Source organism: Puma concolor, chromosome A1, assembly GCF_028749965.1.
Source record: "Puma concolor isolate L17-30 chromosome A1, mPumCon1.1.hap2, whole genome shotgun sequence".
Classification (NCBI taxonomy): domain Eukaryota; kingdom Metazoa; phylum Chordata; class Mammalia; order Carnivora; family Felidae; genus Puma; species Puma concolor.
Genome location: NC_141667.1, coordinates 152,032,553 through 152,056,760, shown reverse-complemented (window position 1 = coordinate 152,056,760; position 24,208 = coordinate 152,032,553). Strand labels below are relative to the sequence as shown.

Below are 24,208 nucleotides of genomic sequence, written 5' to 3'. Positions count from 1 at the left end.
CCTGAAGTGAGACTGAACTGGCACAGTTGCAACACAAAGTCCACCTGGGACAACTGGAAACTCAAAAGACCCCTCCTCATCTGAGATGAGCTTGAGCAGCATGTTATCCAGCCGTAGATGGAATGAAGGCCTAGGCCAGGAGGCCCTGAAGCCCATTTCCTGTGGGTCAGTCAGTGCAGGCCTCAGTAGGAGCGTATCCCAGTGCTTAGTGGGCTGGGGCACTCAGAATCCCCATTTGAATGGTAACCATCCTCTCCCTTATTGCACTTCTCTCCCAATAGTAGGTGGTACATTAGATCCAAGTGGAGCTCAAATAGGTCGGTGTCTGTGGGGGGCAGGGGCTCAAGCCACTGGTGGCCTCAGGGGAGTGAAAGATGGATACCTGGTGACTCCTTGGAATTGATATTCTATGGCCTCCCTTTCCTCCCACTATGTACCAACCCTGGAGCCACCAGCCACTTTGGAGGATGTGTGAGCTTTTCTGATGATTTTAATCACTCCTCCCTCTCTTTTTTTGGTAAATATTTTTTTTGGGGGGGAGGGGCAGAGAAAGAAGGAGACAGAGAATTCCAAGCAGGCTCCACACTATTAGCGCAGAGCCCCATGTGAGGCTCAAACTTACGAACCATGAGATCATGACCTGAGCCAAAATCAAGAATCGAATGCTTACCCAACTGAGCCATCCAGGCACCCCATCCCATTCCTCCCTCTTTATAAACCCAATTCAGTTGTCCCACCCAAATATCACCACCACCTCCTTCTTGCCCGTTGGTGGTGGTCACCTTCCTCTGAGCAATGCAGTTTAGTTCAGCATCCATTAGTGTGATTTTTGCTTGTGGACTTTCTCCCTTACCTTTATTTACTGCTGCTGCCTAGTTCCTAGGACAGGGGATTATAACTGGCAGATATTCAATAAGCATTTGCTGGATAAATTGCCAGTGTTCCATGTAGAGAAGGACTGAGAACATGTGTGGTTGTGACATTCCAAAGTGGAGTTGAGTGGCAGAAATGGTCTTTCCTTCCTTTTCCTAGACCCATCCCCCCTCCTTCCATCAAAACTTACTGGTGGAGGCCTGGAGACAAAATGAAAGAACTGTACTCTTAGAGTGAAGCCTGGAAAAATATGTGAAGGTAGAGCAGGGCTAGAGACAAATCCTAGAAAGCCAGGACACTAGCTAGAGATTGTGCTTTTGTAAAGAGAGTGGATTCTGGGGCCAGAGAGACAGGACTAGAATTCAGCCTCTATAGACAGGCCCCACCTGGAGTATTCTTCAACAGCGTACTTAACTTTCAAAAGACTCTCCTTTTACCCTTTGAGTTACCTGGTTAATATAAATAATATTTTGTTAATTTCTATCTTTCCCCAAGATAACTATTTCTGTGTGGTGACAGATCAGTCCCACAGCCTGCCCATTCTTAGGAGCTATGATCCAGCCCCAGTATGAGGATCAATCCATTTTGCACTTCTTCTGGTGAAGACACCACCTAATTTCTTGTGAAACCTGAGCTACTAGACCCGTGGTATAAGTCTCCTGCTGCCCTCCCTGCATTGGATCTGGTCTAACTTACCCCACAAAGATATGACAAATGGTTTTCTCTGCCATACTGCTCCATCTGAAGTCAGTCACAGTCTGTTTACTTTTGAGGAATTTCTTTATTGGAGTTCCATCTTACCTCACCACAACCATCTGGCTCTTCATGGCCAAGAAAGAGTGAGCCCTGAACATAGTATTCATAACATTTTACAACAGACAAGACACACATGTAGTGCATGAAATCTTTACAATAACACATTCCAAAACAATCAAACATTTAACAGGATTATTAAGCATGAATTTCCTCTGATCCCTCTATTATCAACAGCTACTCAGCTTTTTAGCTCTTGCAATACAATGACCTTCTCAGCATTCCTACTCATAGGAATCCCTGAGTCAATGATTTTTGTGCAGGTGCAAATTCATGAAGACCTGTTCCATTAGTTATGTAATGTGCTGAATTTCTCTCTATGGTAGAACCTTTCATTTGTAGCACAATGTGTGAGGTTTTCACTCCTCACACTTCATCATTCATTGAGGGGGCTCATTTGAAATTTTTAAAAAGTTTTGTCCATTCAACTGATGTATCACAACATTACAACAGTATAATCCAATCAGCTTGCATTTTTAATGACTCTATTTCCTGTTAGATTCATGTCTACATTTTCCACTCTTCCTACAACAAAACCCAATTTTGTTTCAAAATGTCATCACCCCTCACAAATTATTCAGTTATATCAAGCTTATACTTCACGATCACTCCTCTTAAATATATATTCCCTGAAGCCTATCTCTCCCTGAATTTGCCTGTTGGAGGCCATTCTTGTATTTTTTCCACTGACCAATGTATAATTGGGATTCAAAGCTATAGCTGAATTTCCCCCATTTCTATTCACACAATTTAACCAAATATGAACTTTCTGATGGTGACTATATGACTTCTAAGTGAAGTCCTTTCCTTATCCATGTGCTTTATGTCCAGAAATGTCTGCTTACTTTGAAGGTTTTTCAAATACTCTGTCACTTTGATAGGTTTTATCCCCAGTATCAACTATTTTGTGTTCCATAAAGGCTCAACTACCTTGACATTGCAGGCTTCCTTGCTGGCTATGACTGAAGATCATACTGAAGAGTACTCAGTTTCATTTATACTATGTAAATTATAAGCCATGAACAAATACCTCATATTCATATGATATTCATACATTCATAAGGTTTTTCTTCCATTTGAGTTGAGACTTGGTAAGCTCTGCCTCCTACAGATATGCTCATCTTGGTCCCTTCCAGAGCATTCCCTCCCTCATGAGTTCTCTTCTGTGATGTGTCACTGTGACTTCCCACATTTATCACATTTAAAGATTCCTCTCCAGTATGGGTTCTTTTATGCTTCGTGAGATTTGATCTGATATTAAAAGCCTTCCCACACTCATTACATCGGTATGGCTTCTTTCCAGTGTGGATCCTTTTGTGTTGGTCAAGAACTGATCTGTAATTGAAGGATTTCCCACACTCACAATTATAGGGCTGCTGCCCACGGTGGACACTTTTATGGTTAATAAGACTTGAGTGTGAGATGTATGCCTTCCCACACTCATCACATTCATAGGGTTTCTCGCCCGTATGAATCCTTTTATGCACTGTCAGGCCTGAGCTGTTCCTGAATGCCTTTCCACACCTATCGCATATATAAGGTTTTTCTCCTGTGTGAATCCTCTTGTGTTGAGAAAGGAGTGAACTGTAATTGAAAGACTTCCCACAGTCAACACATTTGAAGGGTTTCTCCCCAAGATGGACTCTTTTATGGCTTAATAGAGTTCTGCTTGAGAAAAAAGCTTTTCCACATTCATCACATGTGTAGGGAGTCTTGCCAGGGTGGGTACTTTTATGGTTAATAAGGCTTGAGTGTGAGATGTAGGCTTTTCCACACACGTCACATTCATAGGGCTTCTCCCCCGTGTGGATTCTTTTATGCACTTTAAGGCTTGAGTTGTTTCTGAAGACCTTCTCACACCTGTCACACTCATAAGGTTTCTCTCTAGTGTGGACCCTTTTGTGTTGAGAAAGGAGTGAAGTGTAATTAAAAGATTTCTCACATACATCACATTTGTAGGGCTTCTCCCCAAGATGGATTTTTTTGTGGTTTATAAGGGTTCGGTAGGTGATGAAAGCTTTTTCACACTCATCACACTTATAGGGCTTTTCCCCAGGGTGTACACTTTTATGATTTATAAGGCTTGAGAGTGAGATGTAGGCTTTCCCACATTCTTCACATTTGTAAGGTCTCTCCCCAGTGTGGATCCGTTTATGTACTTTAAGGCCTGAATTATTTCTGAAGGCTTTTCCACACTCATCACATCCAAAAGGTTTTTCCCTTGTATGAATCCTTTTATGTTGTTCAAGGGCAGAGCTGTAATTGAAAGACTTCTCACAATAACTACATTTATAGGGCTTCTCCCCAAGATGGATTCCTTTGTGGTTTTTAAGGCTAGAGCGTGAGATATAGGCTTTCCCACAAACATCACACTTATATGGTTTTTCCCCAGTATGGAGCCTCCTATGGACTTTGAGGCCTGAATTGTTCCTAAATGTTTTCCCACACAAGTCACAAACATAAGGTCTCTCTCCAGTGTGAATGGTTTTATGCTGAAGGAGAAGTGAGTTATAGCTGAAGGATTTTCCACAATCCTTACATTCATGAGCTTTCTTCCCAGGGTGAATGCTTTTATGAACTGCGAGGCCTGAGCTATAGCTGAACGCTTTGCCACAGACCTCACACTTGTAAGGTTTCTCTCCCGTGTGGATCCTTTTGTGCACTATAAGGCCTGAGCTGTTCCTGAAGGCCTTCCCGCATTCATCACATTCATAAGGTTTCTCTCCAGTGTGGATGACTTTATGCTGAATGAGGAGAGAGCTATAATTAAATGATTTCTCACACTCATCACATTTATAAGGTTTATCTCCAAAGTGGATGCTTTTATGGTTTAGAAGTGTTCTGCAAGTAATGAAGGCCTTCCCACACTCATCGCATTCATAAGGTTTCTCGCCTGTGTGTATCCTTTTGTGGACCCTAAGGCCAGAGCTATTACTGAAAGTTTTCCCACAGATGTCACATTCATAGGGCTTCTCCCCTGTGTGGATCCTTTTGTGGACTCTGAGACCAGAGCTGTTCCTGAAAGCCTTCCCACACTCACCACATTCGTAGGGCTTCTCCCCTGTGTGGATCCTCTTATGCTGGTCCAACACAGAGCTATAATTGAAGGATTTCCCACACTCATCACATTTACAGTTCTTCTCCCCAGAGTGGGTGCTTTTATGGTTTATAAGGCTGGAGTATGACATGTAGGCTTTCCCACATTCCTCACACTTGTACGGTTTCTCCCCAGTATGGATCCGTTTGTGGACTCGAAGGCTTGAGCTACTCCGGAAAGCCCCTCCACAGTCATCACACTCATAGCGTTTTTCCCCAGTATGCATAATTTTATGTTGAACAAGGCGTGAATTGTATTTGAACGATTTCCCACACTCCTCACATCTGTGTGATTTCTTAGCAGCACTGGTTTTCTGCTGTAGACCAGGATGAGAGTTTCCATTAAGGTTCTCCACACATTTGTCTTGTTCACTGCTTATCTGTTCTATAGGGACAGTCTGGTGTGTAATATGTTTTGAGCTTGGATACAAGCTTTTCTCAGATGCCTCATCTTCCTGTTCCATCTTTATATTTGCTGTGTTCTTGGCTTTGCCAATCTTTTCCCTGGTGCCACTTTTGTCTTCCATCCTCCTTTTTCCCTCCGGATTTTCCAATCGACTTTCTACCTTGCTATCCCAATCACAAGTTTCACCAACCTTAGATTCCTGTATATGATCCTTGTGAAAACTTTCCACTTTTGGCCACACAGATTCTGCATTTCCATCATTTCCATACTTTTCAGTTGATTCCTCATTCTCAGTGCCCCTCGTCTTCAAATGTGACACTAAATCAAGAAAACGAAAATGATACCTGTTCACTTTGTTTAGAAGACACTGGAAAAATTACATCCAAATTCACTCATTCACTTGACAAATATTTACTGACTGCATGCTGTGTGATAGGTACCATTTTTAACTGCAGGGAACAAAAAGGGACATGCCAAGATTTCTACCCCTGTGGAGCTGATGTTAAAATGTTAGAGCCTTGGATTTTCAATGGAACAAAGAGTTTTTCTATTCTTGCATGACAGTTTAGTAGGAGGGCAAATGAAATGGGTTGAAATGATGCACAGGACCACAGACGATCATCACCTAGTCATGAAAAAACAGAGGGTAGAACAAATCTCTGAATAAGAGGAAACAGAAAGATTAGTAAGACAAAAGGTAAGAAGACATAATCAGCAGAACTAAACAGATAAAGCTAAAAAAAAGAGAAGAAATTAGCACCTAGGTGGAGGTACTGGGGAGACGGTAATGAAAACATGAAGACAGTCATGAGAGACATGAGAAAGAAAGCAAACTACAGCTTTGTGGAGTTGGTTTGGCCTGTTGGACTTTCCCTCCAAGGAAAACCTGACCCTGGAAAGTGGGTAGTCAGGGAGGAATTCTACATGGAAGAGCATGCTCCATCCAGCCTGCCAGGCAAAGATGCATCATTTTTACTTTATGAACAGACTAACAGCAGTCAGAGCATATCAAAGATTAGAAGCTAAAATGCAAACCACCAAGCAAAGGAAATACTACTACCTGGATTCAAATACTTAACCACATGATCTCAAGAAAGTGATTTACCCTCTTTGTGCCAGTTTCCTCATCTGTGAAATGAGGGCAATGGGGCTGACATGAATATTAAGTGAGATAACATATATAAAGTGTTCTGAACAATGCCAACTACTTGGTGAGTACTATATGCATAATTATTACTACTTACTGAGGTCGGGTTATTTGATTGGAGTTGGAACCTGGGTATAAAGCACAGGACTCAGGAAAGGTAAATTCCTTCCTAGAACAGATTTTAGGGCTCAAGCAGGGCTTCTTTGTTCCTCTTGAAAGTACTCTACTTGTCTCTACTACTTTGGGCAGAGTAGTTCATGTTGCTGAAATGTGAGGACAGGCAGTGGAATCCCATAATCATCAGCTGCAGCATATCTTTTATCAGGGACCATGCTCCATCATTCCCTTTGGCCTTGGCCCATCCACCTCTATTCATCTTCAGCCCTCAGGAAAGAAAGATGTTCAAGTTCCTATAGCCATAAAGCCAAATCCTCTAAAATAAACATAAAAGGGGCACCTGGCTGGTAGAGCATGCAATTCTTGGTCTTGGGGTCATGAGTTCAAGCCCCACATTGGGCACGGAGCCTACTTAAAGTTAAAAAAATAAATAAACACACAAAACTTGATAGAGAAAAAACAAAAAAGGAAGGGCTATAAGGGGGGGACTAGCCATATTAGGTATTAAAATATACCAAAAAGCCTCTATAAATAAAGCAGCATGGTACTGGTGTATGGCCAAATGGAACAGAATAGAAAGTCCAAAAATAGTCCTAATTACACACAGAAATCAAGCATATGATAAAGATGTCAGATCAAATTATTGAGGCAAAGATGGTATTTAGAATAGTGTTGGAACAACTATAAAACCATTGGAAAAAGATAAAATCAGATTCATTCTTTACACCATACTCAAGAATAAACTCCAAGTGCAGCAGATCTCTAATTATAAAAATGTGATGCCATACAAGTACTAGAAGGAAACATGAGTGAATGTTTCTATAATCTGATTACAGAAAAAGTTTTCAAACTATGACTCATATGCAATAAGAGAAGATTGATAAATTTGTATAAATACAAATTACATGTCAAAAATGCTATAAGCAAAATTGAGAAATGGCAAAAATGAAAGAAAATATTTACCATGTGCATCATATAGAGGGGCTAATATCTCTCATACAAAAAATTTTCAAAAGTTGAAAAATATAGACTAAAATTCCTACAGAAAAATGTTCAAGAGAAAAATTTGCAAGAATGAACAATTCACAAAAAGAAATACTAAAATGTCCTGCAAACATGTTTTCAATGTCACTCATAAGAGAAATGCAAATGAGAACTACACTAAGATACCATTTCTCATCTGTTGTATTAAAAGCTTGACAATACACTCTGTTGGTGAGGCTGCTGCGGAAACAGGCACTCTCATATGTTAATGGGAATGCAAATTGGCATAAGCCCTGTTGAGGGGCATTTGCCAATATCTAACACAACTGTGTGCATTTACACTTCAATCCAGAAATCCCATTTAGGAATTTATACCGAAGATCCACTTCCAACAATACAAAAAAGCATATGTGCACAAAGCTATTCATGGTAGCATTATTTGTAACTACAGAATTTGGAAAACTACCTAAACGTCCAAGCATAGAAGATCTATTAAATAAACTATGGCACATAATCGCAATGGAGTACTAAAAAAAATTAGGAACATCTCTATAAATTGATTGAGAGGGAGCAATTTTCAGGATGTAAAGAGGAAAAAAAGCATACATGCTACATTTTATATATAAGGAAGAAAAATAAGAATATGAGCATATATCTGCTTATCTTCATAGTAATGAGAAGCTAGAAATCAGTAAAGCCCCATTACCTGTAAATGGAGGAGTGGGGAGGACAGTGCAAAATGATAGGGAAGACAGACACTCTAAGAACAGCTTTTTGCACAGTTTTTACTTATGGAAGCATGATAATACGCTGCATATTCAAAGAATAAAATTAAATCAGTGAGAATTACAAAAAGGAAAAGCAGCTAAACCAGAAAGCAAACGGAAACAAATGAACTCATTTGTGTTTGACATGAATACTGTAACCACAGGAAGGGAACAAAAACAAACTGTAACCTGAGGAAGGGAACAAAAAGAAACAAACAACTAACCCATGTAACTTAGGCACACAATTATTACATAATATGTGACTATCTACTTTTCAGTCTTGGGAAGGAGGGAGTGGTGGGGAAGCACTGAAAACAACTGAACACTTTTTTTTTTTTTTAATATATGAAATTTATTGTCAACAACTGAACACTTTTTAAGCAGGTTTGTTTTCTGCAAAGATATGGGCAAAGTAATTTTTTAAAATTATTATAATTTTTTAATGTTTATTTTTGAGAGAGAGCACAAGCAGGGGAGGGGCAGAGAGAAAGGGGGACAGAGGATCCAAAGCACGCTCTGTGCTGACAGCAGAGAGCCCAATGAAGGGCTCAAACTCACAAACATGATCTGCACTGAAGTCAGAAGCTTAACTGACTGAGCCACCCAAGGTGCCCTGTTGGCAAAGTAATTTTGAAACAATTTTAGATGTGGTGGGGGATTGAGTAAATATGTTGATTTAGTTGCAAGCCAAGGCTCTCCTGGAGGAAGAGGAGACCTAAAAATATGGAATAGGGGAAGACAAGAAAGAACCTGTAGGGATGAATCAGAGATCAGTGTGAATTCATGATTTCTAAACATATATATGTGTGTGTGCACATGTCTGTGTATTCACAGGTATGCACACATATTCCCTAGCTCTCTGCTGAAAAGCCAAGAAGCAAAAAATATCTTAGTGGTAATAAGCACATCCAGCACCCTGTTCTTAGTCTCTACGACCATTACCTACTAAAAGGAACTATAGCTCCTCAGAGAAATGGCAGATTCTAGGCTAGGGCAGGATATACACAAGGTGAGCTGGGGCATCTTGTTATGCCAACAAGTAAGGAGATGCTTAAAAATGACAGAACATGTCATAAGACCACAAGCCAGCCTGGCCACACATTTTAGGCTCCATAATAATTATGTACAGTAATGAACTTCACACCATTGAAAATGGGATTTCATGAGTCCATACATAAACAGGGGAGAAAGAGAAGCTGCTTACTTACAGGAGAATGCCAGGGCCAGTTAGTATACGTGGAGAAAACAGTAGAGTTGAAAATAAATTAGTATTCTGCAACTATCAGAGCAAAGACTGGATCAGGGCAGAATTATCACTGGATTCTAAATCTAGGGGAAATTTTGAGAAGGTGCAGTACATATGCACAATCTTAAAATATTCACCCCAGACTGAAAGGGAAAAATAGTAATTATACAGTAGAGAAATTAGACAATGTCTTGGCCAACTGTGGTAAATTAATATCACCAATGGAGGCAGATTGACATTATGTGCTTCCCGAAGTGACATCCTGAGGACACATCACCTACAAGAATGCAGCACCGAGCAGTTTGCCAACATTTGTTAGATAATATCAAGGAATCAGAATTTAGGATGGTATGATAATGGCACTGTGGCTGTTAGAAGTGTCATTTTTGTTTGTAGACTGAAAGTATGTTAGAATGTAATGGCATTATGTCTGAAGTTTCCTTTAAAAAACTTTAATAAAGGAAAAATACAAAGGGAAAGGTGAAACAAATGTAGCAGAATTAAAATAATTATTGAAGCTGATCTATGGGTGTATGAAATTCATTGTACTATTTTACTTTTCTGTATGTTTAAATTTTTTCATAATAAAAAATTAAAAGAAAAAAGATCACTCATACTAGTTTCAGTGGGCAAATGAATTAGAGAGAACCGAGTCCTGAAGTCTGGGAGGAGGTTACTAAAGCCAATCAAGAAGACTCATGTGCCCTATCAAAATATAGCATTTTACACAGAGCTAGAACAAACAAACCCGAAATTTGTATGGAACTACAAAAGACCCTGAATAGCCAAAATAACTTTGAAAAAGAAAAGCAAAGCTGGAGGCAGCACAATTCTGGACTTCAAGGAATATTAAAAAGCTCCAGGGAACAGAACAGTTATGGTGCTGGCACAAAAACAGACACACAGATCAGCAGAACAGAATACAAAACCCAGAAATGAACGCACAATTATACGGTCAATTAATCTTTGCCAAAGCAGGAAAGAATATCCAAAGGGGGAAAAGACAATCTTTTCGAAAAATGGTGTTAGAAAACTGGACAGCAACGTGTGAAAGTAGACCACTTTCTTACACCATACACAAAAATAAATTCAAATGGATTTGAAAGGCCTAAATGTGAGACAGGAAACCATAAAAATCCTAAGGAAGAACACAAGTAGTAACTTCTTTGACATTGGCCATAGCAACTTATTTTCAGATATGTCTCCTGAGGCAAGAAAAACAAAAGCAAAAATAAACTATTGGGAATTCATCAAGATAAAAAGCTTCTGCACAGCAAAGGAAACAATCAACAAAACTAAATGGCAACCTACAGAATGGAAGAAAGTATTTGCAAATTACCTATGTATGGATAAAGAGTTAGTATCCAAAACATATACAGAAACTTAACATCCAAAACATGAATAATCAAATTAAAAAATGTGCAGAAGACAGGCATAGACATTTTCCCAAAGACACACAGATGGCGAACAGACACATGAAAGGATGCTCAATATCACTCATCATCCAGAATGGCTAAAATTAACAACTTAGGAAACAACAGGTGTTGGGGAGGATGCAGAGTAAGGGGATCACTTTTGTACTGTTGGTGGGAATGCAAACTAGTGCAGCCACTATGGAAAATAGTATTGAGGTTCCTCAAAAAGTTACAAATAGAACTGCCCTATGATCCAGCAATTGCAGTACTAGGTATTTACCCAAAGAATACAAAAATACTAATTCAAAGGGATACATACACCCCCATGTTTACAGCAGCATTATCTACAATAGCCAAATTATGGAAACAGCCCAAGTGTCTGTCCACTGATGAATGGATAAAGAAAATGTGGTATACATATAAAACGGAATACTACTCACCCATAAAAAAGAATGAAATCTTGCCATTTGCAATGACATGGATGGAGCTAGAGAGTATTACACTAAGTGAAATAAGTCAGTCAGAGAAAGATAAATAGCATATGATTTCATTCCTATGTGGAATTTAAGAAACAAAATAAATGGGCAAAGGAGCAAGAGAGAGAGAAAGAGAGAGAGAGGGGGAGATGAAAGAAAAGTTCAAGAAACAGACTTTTAATTAAAGAAAACAAACTGGGGGCACCTGGGTGGCGCAGTCGGTTAAGCGTCCGACTTCAGCCAGGTCAAGATCTCACGGTCCGTGAGTTCGAGCCCCGCGTCGGGCTCTGGGCTGATGGCTCAGAGCCTGGAGCCTGTTTCCGATTCTGTGTCTCCCTCTCTCTCTGCCCCTCCCCCGTTCATGCTCTGTCTCTCTCTGTCCCAAAAATAAATAAACGTTGAAAAAAAAAAAATTAAAAAAAAAAAAAGAAAAGAAAACAAACTGGTGGTTACCAGAAGGGAGAGGGATGAGGGATGGGGGATGGGGGCAATGGAGGGATGACGGGGCTTAAAGAGTGCACCTGTCATGAGCACAGGGTGATGTATGGAAGTGCTGAATCACTAAACTGTATACCTGAAACTAATATTACACTGTACGTTAACTAAATGGAATTTAAATTCCTCTCTAACTCCTCTCTAGTTGTCAGCAGGAAGCATGACCCAACAGTCTGGTAACATCAGTCAAAAGTGCTAGCTTTAGAATGCCATCTGCTCCGTCCAAATTACACATCCTACCACCTCTAAACTCCTTGGTACTTGTCATTCATGTTCTATCAATGCCCAAAAAAGCCTCTGCACATAATAAGAACCTGCCCTTAATTCTTGCTGTCCCTGCACAAAAGAGTCAGACGCCCCTTCTTAAAGATACTGGACAACTCACAAAAGAATCGTGGCTTACTCTGGCCAAAAAGTCCTGCCTATTAACAGGCTGTAATGAGCAATGCATCAGCAGCTACTCTAGATTTCCAGAATACCAAACATTCCACAAGTCTATTTGCCATCAAGTGTCACATCAGGATTCTGTACCTTAAGTTCTTTTTATATATTTGGCTTGGAAATGACCAAAAAAACAAGACATGTGAGCACAAAATTCTTACCAATTCAGAAGAAAGAATACCTAGGAAATTGGAGAATGAGACACATGAAAGATGGAATCAAGGAATACAGATGAATAGAGAGAATATGTGTGCTTTAGTTATTATTGCATTTAGTTTATGAATATCAGCATTGTAAATGGTTAACATGAGTTGGTTCTATTGCTTAAAAGTAGAAATAATGATGAAAGGTGATTTTTCCTTAAAGTAAAAAATGAAATAGAACATTCTCATACCTGGTAGTGGTGAAGAGATTTCTAGTCATCCTGAGGAAAAAGGTAAGCAGAGGAGATTCTGAAAGGGAGACTGAGAGATTTTCTGAAGCTAAATGGGCAGAGACTGGCTGGAAGGGAGTCATTAACAGAATTAGATTATTAGGCTAGCATAAAGCTAATAAGCATCATAAACACAAGATCAGGAGAGAAAACCTACTTGGTCTTATTTGTTCTTTAAGCACTCTACACGAACTGTTATAATAATGATTTGGCATGTTTAACAATTTACCAGTAACTGGCTGAGTTAATGTAAAACAAAAATTATTTTGACTGATCCCTTCTTTAAAAACCCTTGCTAAAGTATGTCCTGGTAGAACCTCATTGAGCGCATCATTGATGAAGTAACAAAAAATTGAAAACAACCCAAATGGCTCCAAACAGATCTAAAAAAATATGGAATATTAAAAACACTCAAACAATAGTCAATCTGTTACCACAGTGCTGTTTTGTTGTTGTTTTCAAAGCTCTTTGTATTCTGATGATGCCTAAAATACAGTAGAAGGAAAAAAGCAAGGGGACAGAACTTTGGAGCAGACCCTATCACCTCTGTGAAAAAAGGGGAACTAACTACATTCACATTTGCCCAGTATTTGCATAAACAAACTGGATGCTTACACTCTAACAAATGTAACTGTCTAGGGGTTTGGGCATGAGAAGATGACTGAGCGGGAGCAAACCTTGTCACTGATAACTGCTTATATTAAACATCTAAACCATAGGAGTATTAAATACATTAGTAAACATATTTAGAAAATTATTAACAAAACAAAACCCTCGGGCTTTCAAATAGAAAACAACCTAGTGGCCACCTGGTCTAAACGTTTTTAGAGCAGCACACCCAGCCCTGGCACTTCCCGTTCATCTTTCACATCCCGGTCGTCCCTGAGTCTAGAAGCCTCTTCCATATTCCCCCTACCTAGTCAACTCCTCAACTTTCAGAGTCCACGGCAAGCCGCCTCCTCTGGTCGTACCCCAGTCGGTACACGGGTGAGCTTCCCCAGAGCAAGTGTCTGGAAGCTCCTCCCCGGGGCTGGATCTGCACCTGTGGCTGCAACCGCTCAACTTCCCAACCAAGGGAAGAAACGGGGGGGGGGGAGGGGAGTACTGAAGCAGATCACCCCTAGGGGTCCCTCTAACGCTCGTAATCACTCTCACGTCCTAGGGCCAAACTTAACTGCAAGGGGGAGTCACACCAGGGGAATTATTTTAACGGGCTCATGTCCAGGACTCCCCTCCGGCCCGAGAAAGCAGCGAATAGTACAGAAAGACAAGAGCCAGGCCCCAGTCTTTCTCCGGACGCTGGGCAACCCCAACCCGGCCCTGGCCGCTCGGACGGCCGGAGTTGGGTCCCAGAGAGAGACCAGCCTGTTCCAGGGGCACGCCCCACACCCCTCGGCTGGCCTGAGGTCTTCCCTCCGCTCCACTCCCCCCGGAACGTGCCTCCTGAGGTGTGTATAGGAAGGGGGAACGCTTCCCTCCATATCCCGCCCAAGACCCAAGGGGCAGCCAAGACTTGGCCACTAAGGGAAGGGCGTGGCAGGCGAGGGCCCGGGGCGGAAGCGCGGGCAGCCGCGAACTCACGTACTAGCTGTGTGGCTGCTCCGCGGGAGCCCGGCCGCCGGCGGGACAAAAGCGCGGACGGCCCGGCCGGAAGGGCCCGCGCTGGCTCTAGGGCACTTCCGAGTCCTCTCTGGGAGGCTGGAGGACGGACTCGATGATATTTCTCCGTTCGGGCACGTGACCCGTGGTGCGTTCGGAGGGCGTGGGCGCGGGGCGAAGCTAGTTTCTGTACTGCTTTGTAGCCCGTTTGGGGCCGCAGCCGGGAGACAGGAGGAGACGCTTCCAGGTTTTGTGGACTTCATATTCCAGGGTGGGGATGACAGTAAGGCAAATGAGGGGCTAGGTAGAATAAACACCTAGCGACTCTACCTGAACACGGAACACTTTACAGAGTGAGGCGCGGGGCCGCCCCCGGGAGGAGGCGGAGCTGAGCGTCGAGTCGGTGGGCTCAGTCCGCCCACTCCGAGAGGTAGGCCGGGGGCAGACGCGGTGGCCCGGAAGAGCGTCCTGCGAAGCGCCTGGGCTGTGGGAACGCTGGGCGCGGCGGAAGCGCCCCAGGACCGGGCTGGAACCCCGGCCTGGAAGGACTTTTGAAAGAGATCCTTTTTTTTTTTTTTTTTTTTAAGTAACATCTGCATATTTTTCATCTTAGGTTTACGTAATTGCAAAGAAAAATTTTTGGCACACTGTGCTGACATTTAAAAAAACAAAACCTCTTATTTTAGACGAATACAATGGACTCTGAACCCACAATTTAATATCATTCGCTTTTAACGGAATATTTACATCATTTCAGATTTTTCCTTAAACCTATATTTTATGTCCCTCATGAGATTTTTATTCTCACCTGAAATATTTTCAGTCTCACTGTTAGCCTAATGTAAAAAAGTTGCTTTAAATTGTATTGTTTTCTCTAGCATCCATCTTCGTAACAGAATCAGAAGTTTACGTATTTTTCTCACTCAAGTGTTAATTGTTTTCTGGATTATTAGCAAAATTATATGTATTGCTAAATTTCAATGATCAGTTCTTAGACTAAAGATAAAATGTTTTGGAAGCAAACTTTTAATAAGATCGATTTTTGAAAACAGTTCAAGTTATGCAAAGTACTTGGGTGAATTTCACTTTTCGCTGTAGTGAGCCGGTATTCAGCATCAATTCTGTGTCCAGTTTTTATTCTTTATAGATGTAGGTGCAAGGTAAATGGAGGGAATAGAAGGTGCTTCCTTGTAGCAATGGGTTCTTGATCTGCTTTGGCTCCATGCAAGAAGGCGCAACTCAGGGTGAGTCTGGACCAGTGCGAGGTGTGTTCTGTTAGAGAAGAAGGGAGACCATAGGAAGGAGCAGGGCCCCAGGCCCTTCTGAACGCAGCACAGGTTTAGGGAAAAACACTTGCTGGAGTTAAGAATTGAGAGTCGATTCCCCTACATCTACCCCAATCGGTATAGCCTGGCCAACATACAGAGCATTTGAAATGTGACTAGTGCCGTTGAAGATCTGAATTTTTAATCACATTTAACTTCAATAGCCACACGTAGCTAATGTCCTCTGTATTGGACAGCATTGCTGTAGAAGTTGCTGCAGGCAGTGCCGCCAGAAGAATTCACATAACCAGATTAAAGGTTGTTGGTGTTAGTTAGCCTGCCACCCATGGCAGGGGAAGACTGGATTTTTCTCTTTAGGCAGCAAGGTGCCTAATGTTTATGTCCAGGTTGGGAGGTTTTGCCCAATAAAAGGTAGTGGGGGGTGGAGGTGGGGGGTGGGGGGGATCATTGGGAAGCCACATAAATCATCTTAATTAAGGTGATTTTTACTTTAACTAACGGTTTTTCCTCCATGAGCTTTGTCACACTTTAGACACCTTTTGTTTGGCCTTGTGTCTACACACACACACTACCCTTTTCCAGTACCTGTGTTTTATGGATATCTACAAATCAGAGCAGAGTGTGTAGATCTGCACTGATCAATATGGAAGCCATCATTTATATATGACTATTAAGCACATGAAATGTGGCTAATCTAAATTAAGATGTGCTGTAAATATAAAATCCACATCTGATATCTAAGATTTAGTAGAAAAAGAGAATGTAAAATGATATTTTTAATGTTAATTAGATGCTGAAATAATATTTTGGTTTTATTTGGGTTAAGTAAAACAAATATATAATTAAAATGAATTCCACCTGTTTCTTTTTATTTTAAATGTGTATACCAAAAAATTGGAAGTCACAAGACTCACATTACGTTCTATTTGACAACGCGGCTCTAAGAACCCAATAGGTACAGCTATGACCTCCTGAGGTTGCTCTTGCTTTCCAGCTCATCTGTCTCCTTTGAAGTAGTTCAAGTACAGATTAATGTTAAACTATGCCCACAGGGGCTTACTTCCAACTCCATTTTTAGTCATTGAATTGGGTCACAAATTATTAAAATAAAAGTTCTCCTCCCATTTTAACATATGTACCGAGCTCACTATAATTTGGAAAAGAAAGAAAAATTAGGAAAACTAACTACTTTTAATCCTGCTACCTAGTGACAACCACTATTAATGTCTAACTTCCTTTTCTATTGCCAATTTGCAGATCTTTTTCAAATGGTTGTAATAGCACTATAGATGCAATTTTTATATAGTGTTTTTACAAATATTATACCATACAATTTTCCATGTAACAACTCTTTGTGATATTCCACTGAACTATGATCTCCTTAACTCTTCTGTTGTTAACCAATCTTTCTGTTGGAAAGAGGTTCTTTCCAACTGAGTCTCTTTAAAAAATACGATTCAGTGCTCTAAAAATAGTGTGCAAAAGCTTTTTGAGAGGGAAACAACAAGAGGCTCTTAACTACAGAGAACAAAATGAGAGTTGATGGGGGAGGTGGATGGGGGGTGGGGTACATGGGTGATTGGTATTAAGGAGGACAGTTGTAATGAGCACTGGGTGTTGTATGTAAGTCTTGGAATAGTTGGCAAGAAGAATAAAGAATCAGACAAGGATGTAACCCATCACTATCATTATTTCCTACTGCAGCTGGAAAATGAAAAAAAGCAAAAGATGAACTAAACTTATGGAAAGATTCTTGGATGCACTATTTGCATGAGTGGAAAGATTCGGTATCAGAATGATGTCAGTTCTCTCTAGATCAATATTTAACTATGATCCCAATAAACAATAGTAACAAAATCTTCTTAAGCAACACACAATTGATTTTAAAGTTCATGTGGAAAAATGAAGATTGATTGTTTCTAGCTAGGAAATGCCTAGGAAAAAAAATACAAGTGACCACGAGGAGGGGGGCGGCGGGGTACTATTACAGCATATTAACAAACTGGTGTAATTCTAGGACACAAAGCCTAAAAATAAACCTAAATAAGTGTTTAGTATCTGATAAAGGTAGCATTTCAAATCAGTGGGAAAAAGGTGGTATAAGGACAACTATGAAGCATTAAGGAAAAATAAGGTTGGATTTAAAACACAAGTCTTTATACCAGAGTAAACGCCAGATGTATCCAAGATGTAAAATGTGCTCTCACTAACAATCCATAAAAGTAATAGAAAAAATACTGCTTCTTCCCCACCTCCATAAAAGTATTAGGAAAAACAAAACAAAACAAGACCACACTACACACCCATACACAGGAGATTTCTTTGATCATATTGGAGTGGAGAAGGTTTTGTTTTGTATTCTTTTCTACCATAACACAAAATCTAGAAATCATAAAAATAAAGAGTAATTCATATACATAGAAATAAAATATTTTTTGTATGGCAAAACCATAAGTAAAAAAAAAAAAAAGAATGACTAATGGAAAAAATATTTGTTTTTTATATCAAAAAGGGTAAATTGGAGGAGCGTGGAAAGATGGTGGACTAGGAGGACCCTGAGCTCACCCCACCCCATGCTTATAACCAGGTACCATCCACATCCAAGTCAATAAACCAGAGAGCAATCTGAAGACTGGAAGAACAAACTCCACAACCAAATATGGAGAAGAACCTGCAGCTGAAAGGTTAGGAAATTCAGAAAGGTAGAGGGAGGCTGCCCTTAGTGAGGGAGCTATGTGCATGGAAAAGGCAGAGAAATGGACCTCCTCACAGCAGGAGCTCACATGGGGCACACTAGAGTGTATTATGCTAAGTGAAATAAGTCAGCAGAGAAAGACAAATACCATATGATTTTACTCATATGTGGAATTTAAGAAACAACAGATGAACATAGGAGAAGGGGGGGAAAGAGAAGAGAGGGAAACAAACAAGAGGCTCTTAACCACAGTGAACTGAGAGTTGATGGGGGAGGTGTGTGGGGGATGGACTACACGGGTGATTGGTATTAAGGAGGGCACTTGTGATTAGCACTGGGTGTTGTATGTAAAGTCATGAATCACTGAATTCTCTTGAAACCAATACTGCACTGTAAACTAAAATTTAAATAAAAAGTAAAAACAAAAAACAAACACAGAGAGGCAGAATTGCTTGAGTTTGTAAAAACAGTGGGACTTGGGGCCTGGAACTTTAAGTCAGCTCTCTCAACACTGGGCAGGCTGGGAGGGTGAGTGATAGCTGGGTTGCCACCCTTAAAGAGACAGCAGCCTGTTTGGAGAGGCAACATGAAAACAACAGTTATCGCAACACCAGGGGCAAATGGGAGACAGATATGTTCACACTGCTTTCAGAGTGTGTTAGGAGATTTCTCCAAAAACAGGGGAGCTGGCAGGTGTCATTTTTCTTCCCCAGCCCGAACATAAACACAGAGTCACCTGTGGGAGACAGGGCTGCACAAACACTTGCTACCTAACTTTCCAGCAGTGTGCCAAGCCCACAAGTTCTCCTAAAGACTAGCCCACTCCAAGCCTGCTAGCCTCGGCCCTGGGCTTGGGGTAAATTTTATTAAAGCCATGCCAGCATCCCACCCAGTCACCTGGTGCACAGATGCCACAGCACATCCTGCCCAGCCTCCATGCTACGCCCAGCTGAGCCTCTCCAGCCACTGTCCCACACCATGCCTGGCCATTGATATGCGCCATACCCAGCCTTGTGCACATGGCTGCCCTGGCACTTAGCCTCCAGCCACTGCAGCACTTCCAGGGATCTGTCGTAGGACTAGTGGCCCAATTCAAATTTTGCTTACATTTCTGCCCCACTCCCAAATTCCACAGCAGACACACCCCCTCAGAGCTGGTCTGCCTGGGTCCTACTAACACTATAGAGACTAAGCATAGCCCACAACAGGAAGACTGTCAGCAAAGAACAACTGCACTGAAGGAAAAGTGACTGAGACCCAGTAGGGCAATAAGCATTACACATAGGATATTCACTTGAAGTGCCAGGTTCTGGTGAACAGAAGACACTATACTACAGGGCAGGCACTCCAGGACCTCTTCATAAAGTCACTACTTTCAAGAGCAGAAAACATAGCTGACTTTCTTAATCTACATAAACAGACACATAAATGAGGAGAAAGAGCAATTTTCCTAAATTAACAGGACAAGGGCATGGCCAGAGATCTAAGTGAAAGAGATATAAGTAACATGCCTGATAGAGAATTTAAAGCAATGATCATAAGAAAACTCACTGGACTTGAGGAAAAAGTGGAAGACGTGAGTGGGACCCTTTAATACAGAGATAGGAATAACATAGAGATAAACGGCATAATAAATGAAAACATGCTTGATGGAATGAACAACAGGCTAAGAAGCAGAGAAACAATGACTGAGAAGACAGAATAGTGGAAAGTTATGAAACTGAATGAAAGAGAGAAAAAGGAATTGTGCAAAAACAAGAATAGACCTAGGGAACTCAGTGACTGCATCAAACCTAATAATATACATATTCTAAGAGTCCCAGATGAAGAAGAGAGAGAAAGGGGGGCAGGAAATTTATTTGAACAAATGATAGCTGAAAACTTCCTTAATCCAGGGAAGGAAATAGATCCAGATATCCAGATCCAGAAGGCACAGAGAACTCCCATCAGAATGAACAAAAACAGACCCACACCAAAATATTTGTAATTAAATTTGCAAAATGTGGTGATAAAGAAAAAAATTAAAAAGCCACAGGACAAAAAAATCAGCAACTACCAACAGAAAACCCATAAACCTACAGGAGATTTTTCAACAGAAACTTGGCAAGCTAGAAGGGAGTGGCATGATATATTAAAAGTGCTATACACGAGGGTTACTTGGGTGGCCCAGTTGGTTAAGCGTCTGATTTCAGCTCAGGTTATGATCTTGCAGTTCGTGGGTTTCAGCCCCTTGTCAGGCTCTGTGCTGACTTCTCAGAGCCTGGAGCCTGCTTCAGATTACGTGTGTCTCTCTCTCTCTGCCCCTCCCCCACTCAAGTTCTGTCTCTCTTTATCTCTCAAAAATAAATAAACATAAAAAAACATTTTAAAAATGCAAACCCTAAAAACACAGATATACCATTTTTGTCTTATCATAATAGCAAGTATCAAAAACTTTGATAACAGATTGTGAGCATAAGAACAGGGGGGAAAGCCCTCACTTTGCCCTGCTGTTGGGAGTGCAGACCCTCTCAACCTCCAAAGAGGTACTTGGCAGTGTGGTACTTTGCTGCATCAGTTCTACTCTAGAAATTACACACCCATGAAATGCTGTATGAAAATGTCATTCACTGCACCATTTTTAAAAGTAAAAGATTGAAAAACAAAAACCTGAAGGCCAAAGTAAGGAAGTTATAAAATTATTGTAGGGGTGTCTGGATGGCTCAGTTAAGTGTCTGAGTCTTTTTTTTTTTAATGTTTATTCATTTTTTGAGAGTGTGAAGCCCACAACCATAAATACAGAGCTCTTTACACACTTGCCTCCTCAGAATTAGGTTTTAGGAGGTTTGTTTGTTCCTAAATTTGCAGGCAAAACAAAAAATCATATTTGGTGGTTGAATTTGCTTATCCTTTCAGTGATATCCAGAGACCACCTCCCCTCCTTAGATCTAGTGTCATCCTAAAATCTTTTGTGGAATTTTTGCTTACCATAGGAACATATTCTGTATCAAAGAAATTCACCTTTTGAACTTGCCATAAATAATGCTAATGTTTTTAATGTCAGTGAGTTCCTTTCACATATGGAAGATTTAAATGGATACACAAAATGTGTGTGTGCAGGTACACTGCTGAGCTACCAGAGAGATAGGAATGAACCTGGAGATACCTGAATTATCAGAGGTTCTTAGGGATTACTCACAGTCCCTGAAAAAGATCTAGAAGTAATAGTAGCCCAACTACCATTCTCATTTTTGAGTCCTGTGCAAAAGAGGGTGTGTCTTTGTTCCAGAAGTCCTGACTGAAACTACAATGATAATATTATCTATAATGATAATTAACAATAGCGAGCACTTTTATGGTGCTTATTTTGTGGCAGGTTCTGTTCTAAGTAGTCTGAATATATTGATATTGTAAAGGGCAAACATAGCTAGCCTCCTGTAGCCCAAGAGTAAACTATGATCTATGTAAGCTTAGAAGGACCCCAGAGTATGAGATGCTGAACCAGTGTTTGTTTTGGGCTCTCATAGAAGTGCTGCTCCTGTTCCCTAAATATTAGTTCTGCTTAAAACCACATTTGCTGAGTTACCGAGAGATAAAACTCACTCTTAACTGCTTGTTTGAGTTTCTGTAAACCTGCTTGGCGTAAACACCCTTCCCCATTCTCGGGCCCCGCATTCTGTTCAAACTAGATAAAAGACTAATATTGTAAGCAACATGATTCAGCTTTCAACTAGCTAGAGTCAACAAGTTATATTTTACAATTCTTCAGGATTGTGCGATTGGTGCCCGCCCTTTCAAATTGCCACCCTTTGCAACCCGAGTGGTCAATACAGCCTATATAAGACATTCCCAAAGCTTGTTCGGGGCCAGACTTTCGGGACCTGTTGTATTTTCCTGTCTGGCCTGGCCGTAATAAATTTGTTTTGATCCTGTTTTTGCTGTCCAGAGTTCATAAGTGATCGCAACCTACAACAATATACTGCTTCTTAACAACTATATATATGGCAGGCACTGTATATATAACACTGTTCTACAGGTAAGGAAACAGAGAAGGTAAGTGATTGCCCAAGGACACACAACTGGGCAGTCTTGAAGCTGGGATCTTTAACATCTTTGAAATGCTCTGTCCTGAGAATGTCTTTGGCACTTTCTGGTCCAAGCCCAACTTCCTGGTCTCCTCTTGGAGATGCCATTCTTCTCCCATTGTCACTCACAGACTGGAGGGCACCAAGACCAAGTAAGAGGTCACTGAGATGCCACCCAGGCCTATGCCAACTTGGTAGGAGGAAGGAAATGTTTTTTAAAAAGAGACAGAATTCAACTCCATGTTGTGCACATGGACTAACTTAGTTATATGAGACCTTGGGGAAGTTGAAAACCAGAGGAACTGTGCTTCGTTTTTCTAATTTGGAGGGTGAGCTCTTGGAAAATGACATCCTGCTCTAAGGTGCTTCTCTTCCAATCAGTATTGGGCTCTGGGTTTCTTATGGAACTAGGTAGCTATGTAAATCTGCACTGGTACTTAACTTCTCAGCTTTCTCATGAGGAAAATAGGTAGTAAGAGTACCTACTTTATAGGGTTGTTGTGAAAATTAAATTATTATATGTAAAGCACTTAGAACATACCCTAAGGCCTGCCATACACTAAACACTATATCAGTATTAACTAGCATTGTTACTGTGGTCATACTCCTGCAGACTTTGGGACCCGAAGGGAGTGGATCATCTCCCTTCATTCACTGGGGAAGAGGCAGGACCCGAGGACTTTGGAAGTGAGGCTTTATGCTGGGTCATAGGTTGACTTCTTCCTCTCCCTGGATCTGGCTCTTTTGTAGCCCAGAGAAGCACTTGGGGAGCAGGCCAGGAGCTAGCTGGAGGTACCCAGTAGGGGCCCAGGGTCTGTAACCAGTGGTAGGTTGTTCTCTCAATACTGAAGTCTTGTGAAATGTGATAGCTTGGTCTTGGCTGGGCCATAGAAAATTGTGGGAAAGGCTCAGGTCCATTTTTGTACCTGTATGGTGGGCATCACAGTCCCTAAAACTCTGGTGATAATCTGTCTATACAAAGCACTGTAACTAAGCTGAAGGGGACAGAAGTGTAGAAATGCACACAACCTGGACTGCTCCTGGGAAATATATGGAATACCTCAATGACCCAGAGACAGGAACTAGAAAGAGGCAATGATTTAGTCAGGATGGGCTAGACTAGGTGGCAGTAACACATAAACCCTCCATCTCAGTGACTGAACACAAGAATGTTTATTTGTTGCTCATGTAAAGTTCTATGCAGACCAGACTGTCCTCCTCCATCTTCCAGCCATAACATCTAGAATATCTGGACTTCACTATTGTCAGTATAGGGGAATAGAAAACTTGAAGAAACTATGGGATATTTTTAAGGGGCAGGCCTAGAAGTGCCTTATATCACTGAGGCCCATGTCTCTTTGGCCAGAACCAAGTCACAAAGCTCCATTCTAACTGCAAAGGTGACTGGGAAGTGGAGGAGCTTGTGGGTATTTGGTGAACACTAATAATCTTGCCACAGGTAATCCCAAAAAGTGGGAAAGAGAGAGGCCCTATGGCCACACTGTACTCTTGCACCACAAGCTGTTATCACCAAATGGGGTGGCCAGTGAGGCCTCATCTATTACATGGACTGGTGACATTTATATTCAGGTAGCTCAGGAATCTTTCATTAAACTTTAGAGAGTCCTTTCCCCTCCAAGACCCACTTATGTTGTCTTTTAATTTATTTTCTTTATATTTTACTGTTTAATCTTTGTATTAGTTATCTGTTGCTGTTTAACATACTACTTCTCAAAACTTAGTGGCTTAAAACAACAAGCATTTATTATCTCACAGTTTCTTTGGGTCAGAATTTGAAAACATCTTTTTTTGAGAGATAGAGGAGTGAGCAAGCACATGCATGCTTGGGGGAAGG

General features: G+C 41.0%; 1 protein-coding gene across 8 annotated transcripts; it reads right to left on the bottom strand.

The window, feature by feature from the left end:
* Positions 1 to 1,634: 1,634 nt before the first annotated feature.
* Positions 1,635 to 14,571, bottom strand: ZFP62 (ZFP62 zinc finger protein). 8 transcript variants are annotated; one of them, XM_086706804.1, is made up of 4 exons: positions 12,671 to 13,582; positions 6,433 to 6,719; positions 6,249 to 6,316; positions 1,635 to 5,506 (listed from the first exon to the last, which is right to left on the bottom strand). In XM_086706804.1, the coding sequence occupies exon 4, from the start codon at positions 5,307 to 5,309 to the stop codon at positions 2,724 to 2,726; it is 2,586 nt and encodes an 861-aa protein (XP_086562930.1). In that variant the 5' UTR covers positions 5,310 to 5,506; positions 6,249 to 6,316; positions 6,433 to 6,719; positions 12,671 to 13,582; the 3' UTR covers positions 1,635 to 2,723. The 8 variants fall into 8 exon arrangements, with proteins under 8 accessions (XP_086562930.1, XP_086562926.1, XP_086562919.1 ...); XM_086706800.1 differs by having other exon boundaries at positions 6,294 to 6,316; XM_086706793.1 differs by having other exon boundaries at positions 6,246 to 6,316; positions 12,671 to 13,581.
* Between the last annotated feature and the right edge of the window lie 9,637 nt (positions 14,572 to 24,208).

What these genes read in the sequence shown, in the direction of transcription:
- ZFP62 (XM_025923599.2), bottom strand. Translation starts at nt 14,571, where the DNA reads ATGAAGTCCACAAAACCTGGAAGCGTCTCCTCCTGTCTCCCGGCTGCG. An exon ending in GCGGAGCAGCCACACAGCTA is followed by an intron (nt 5,507 to 14,294) that starts GTACGTGAGTTC and finishes TTCTTGATTTAG; the next exon opens with TGTCACATTTGAAGACGAGG.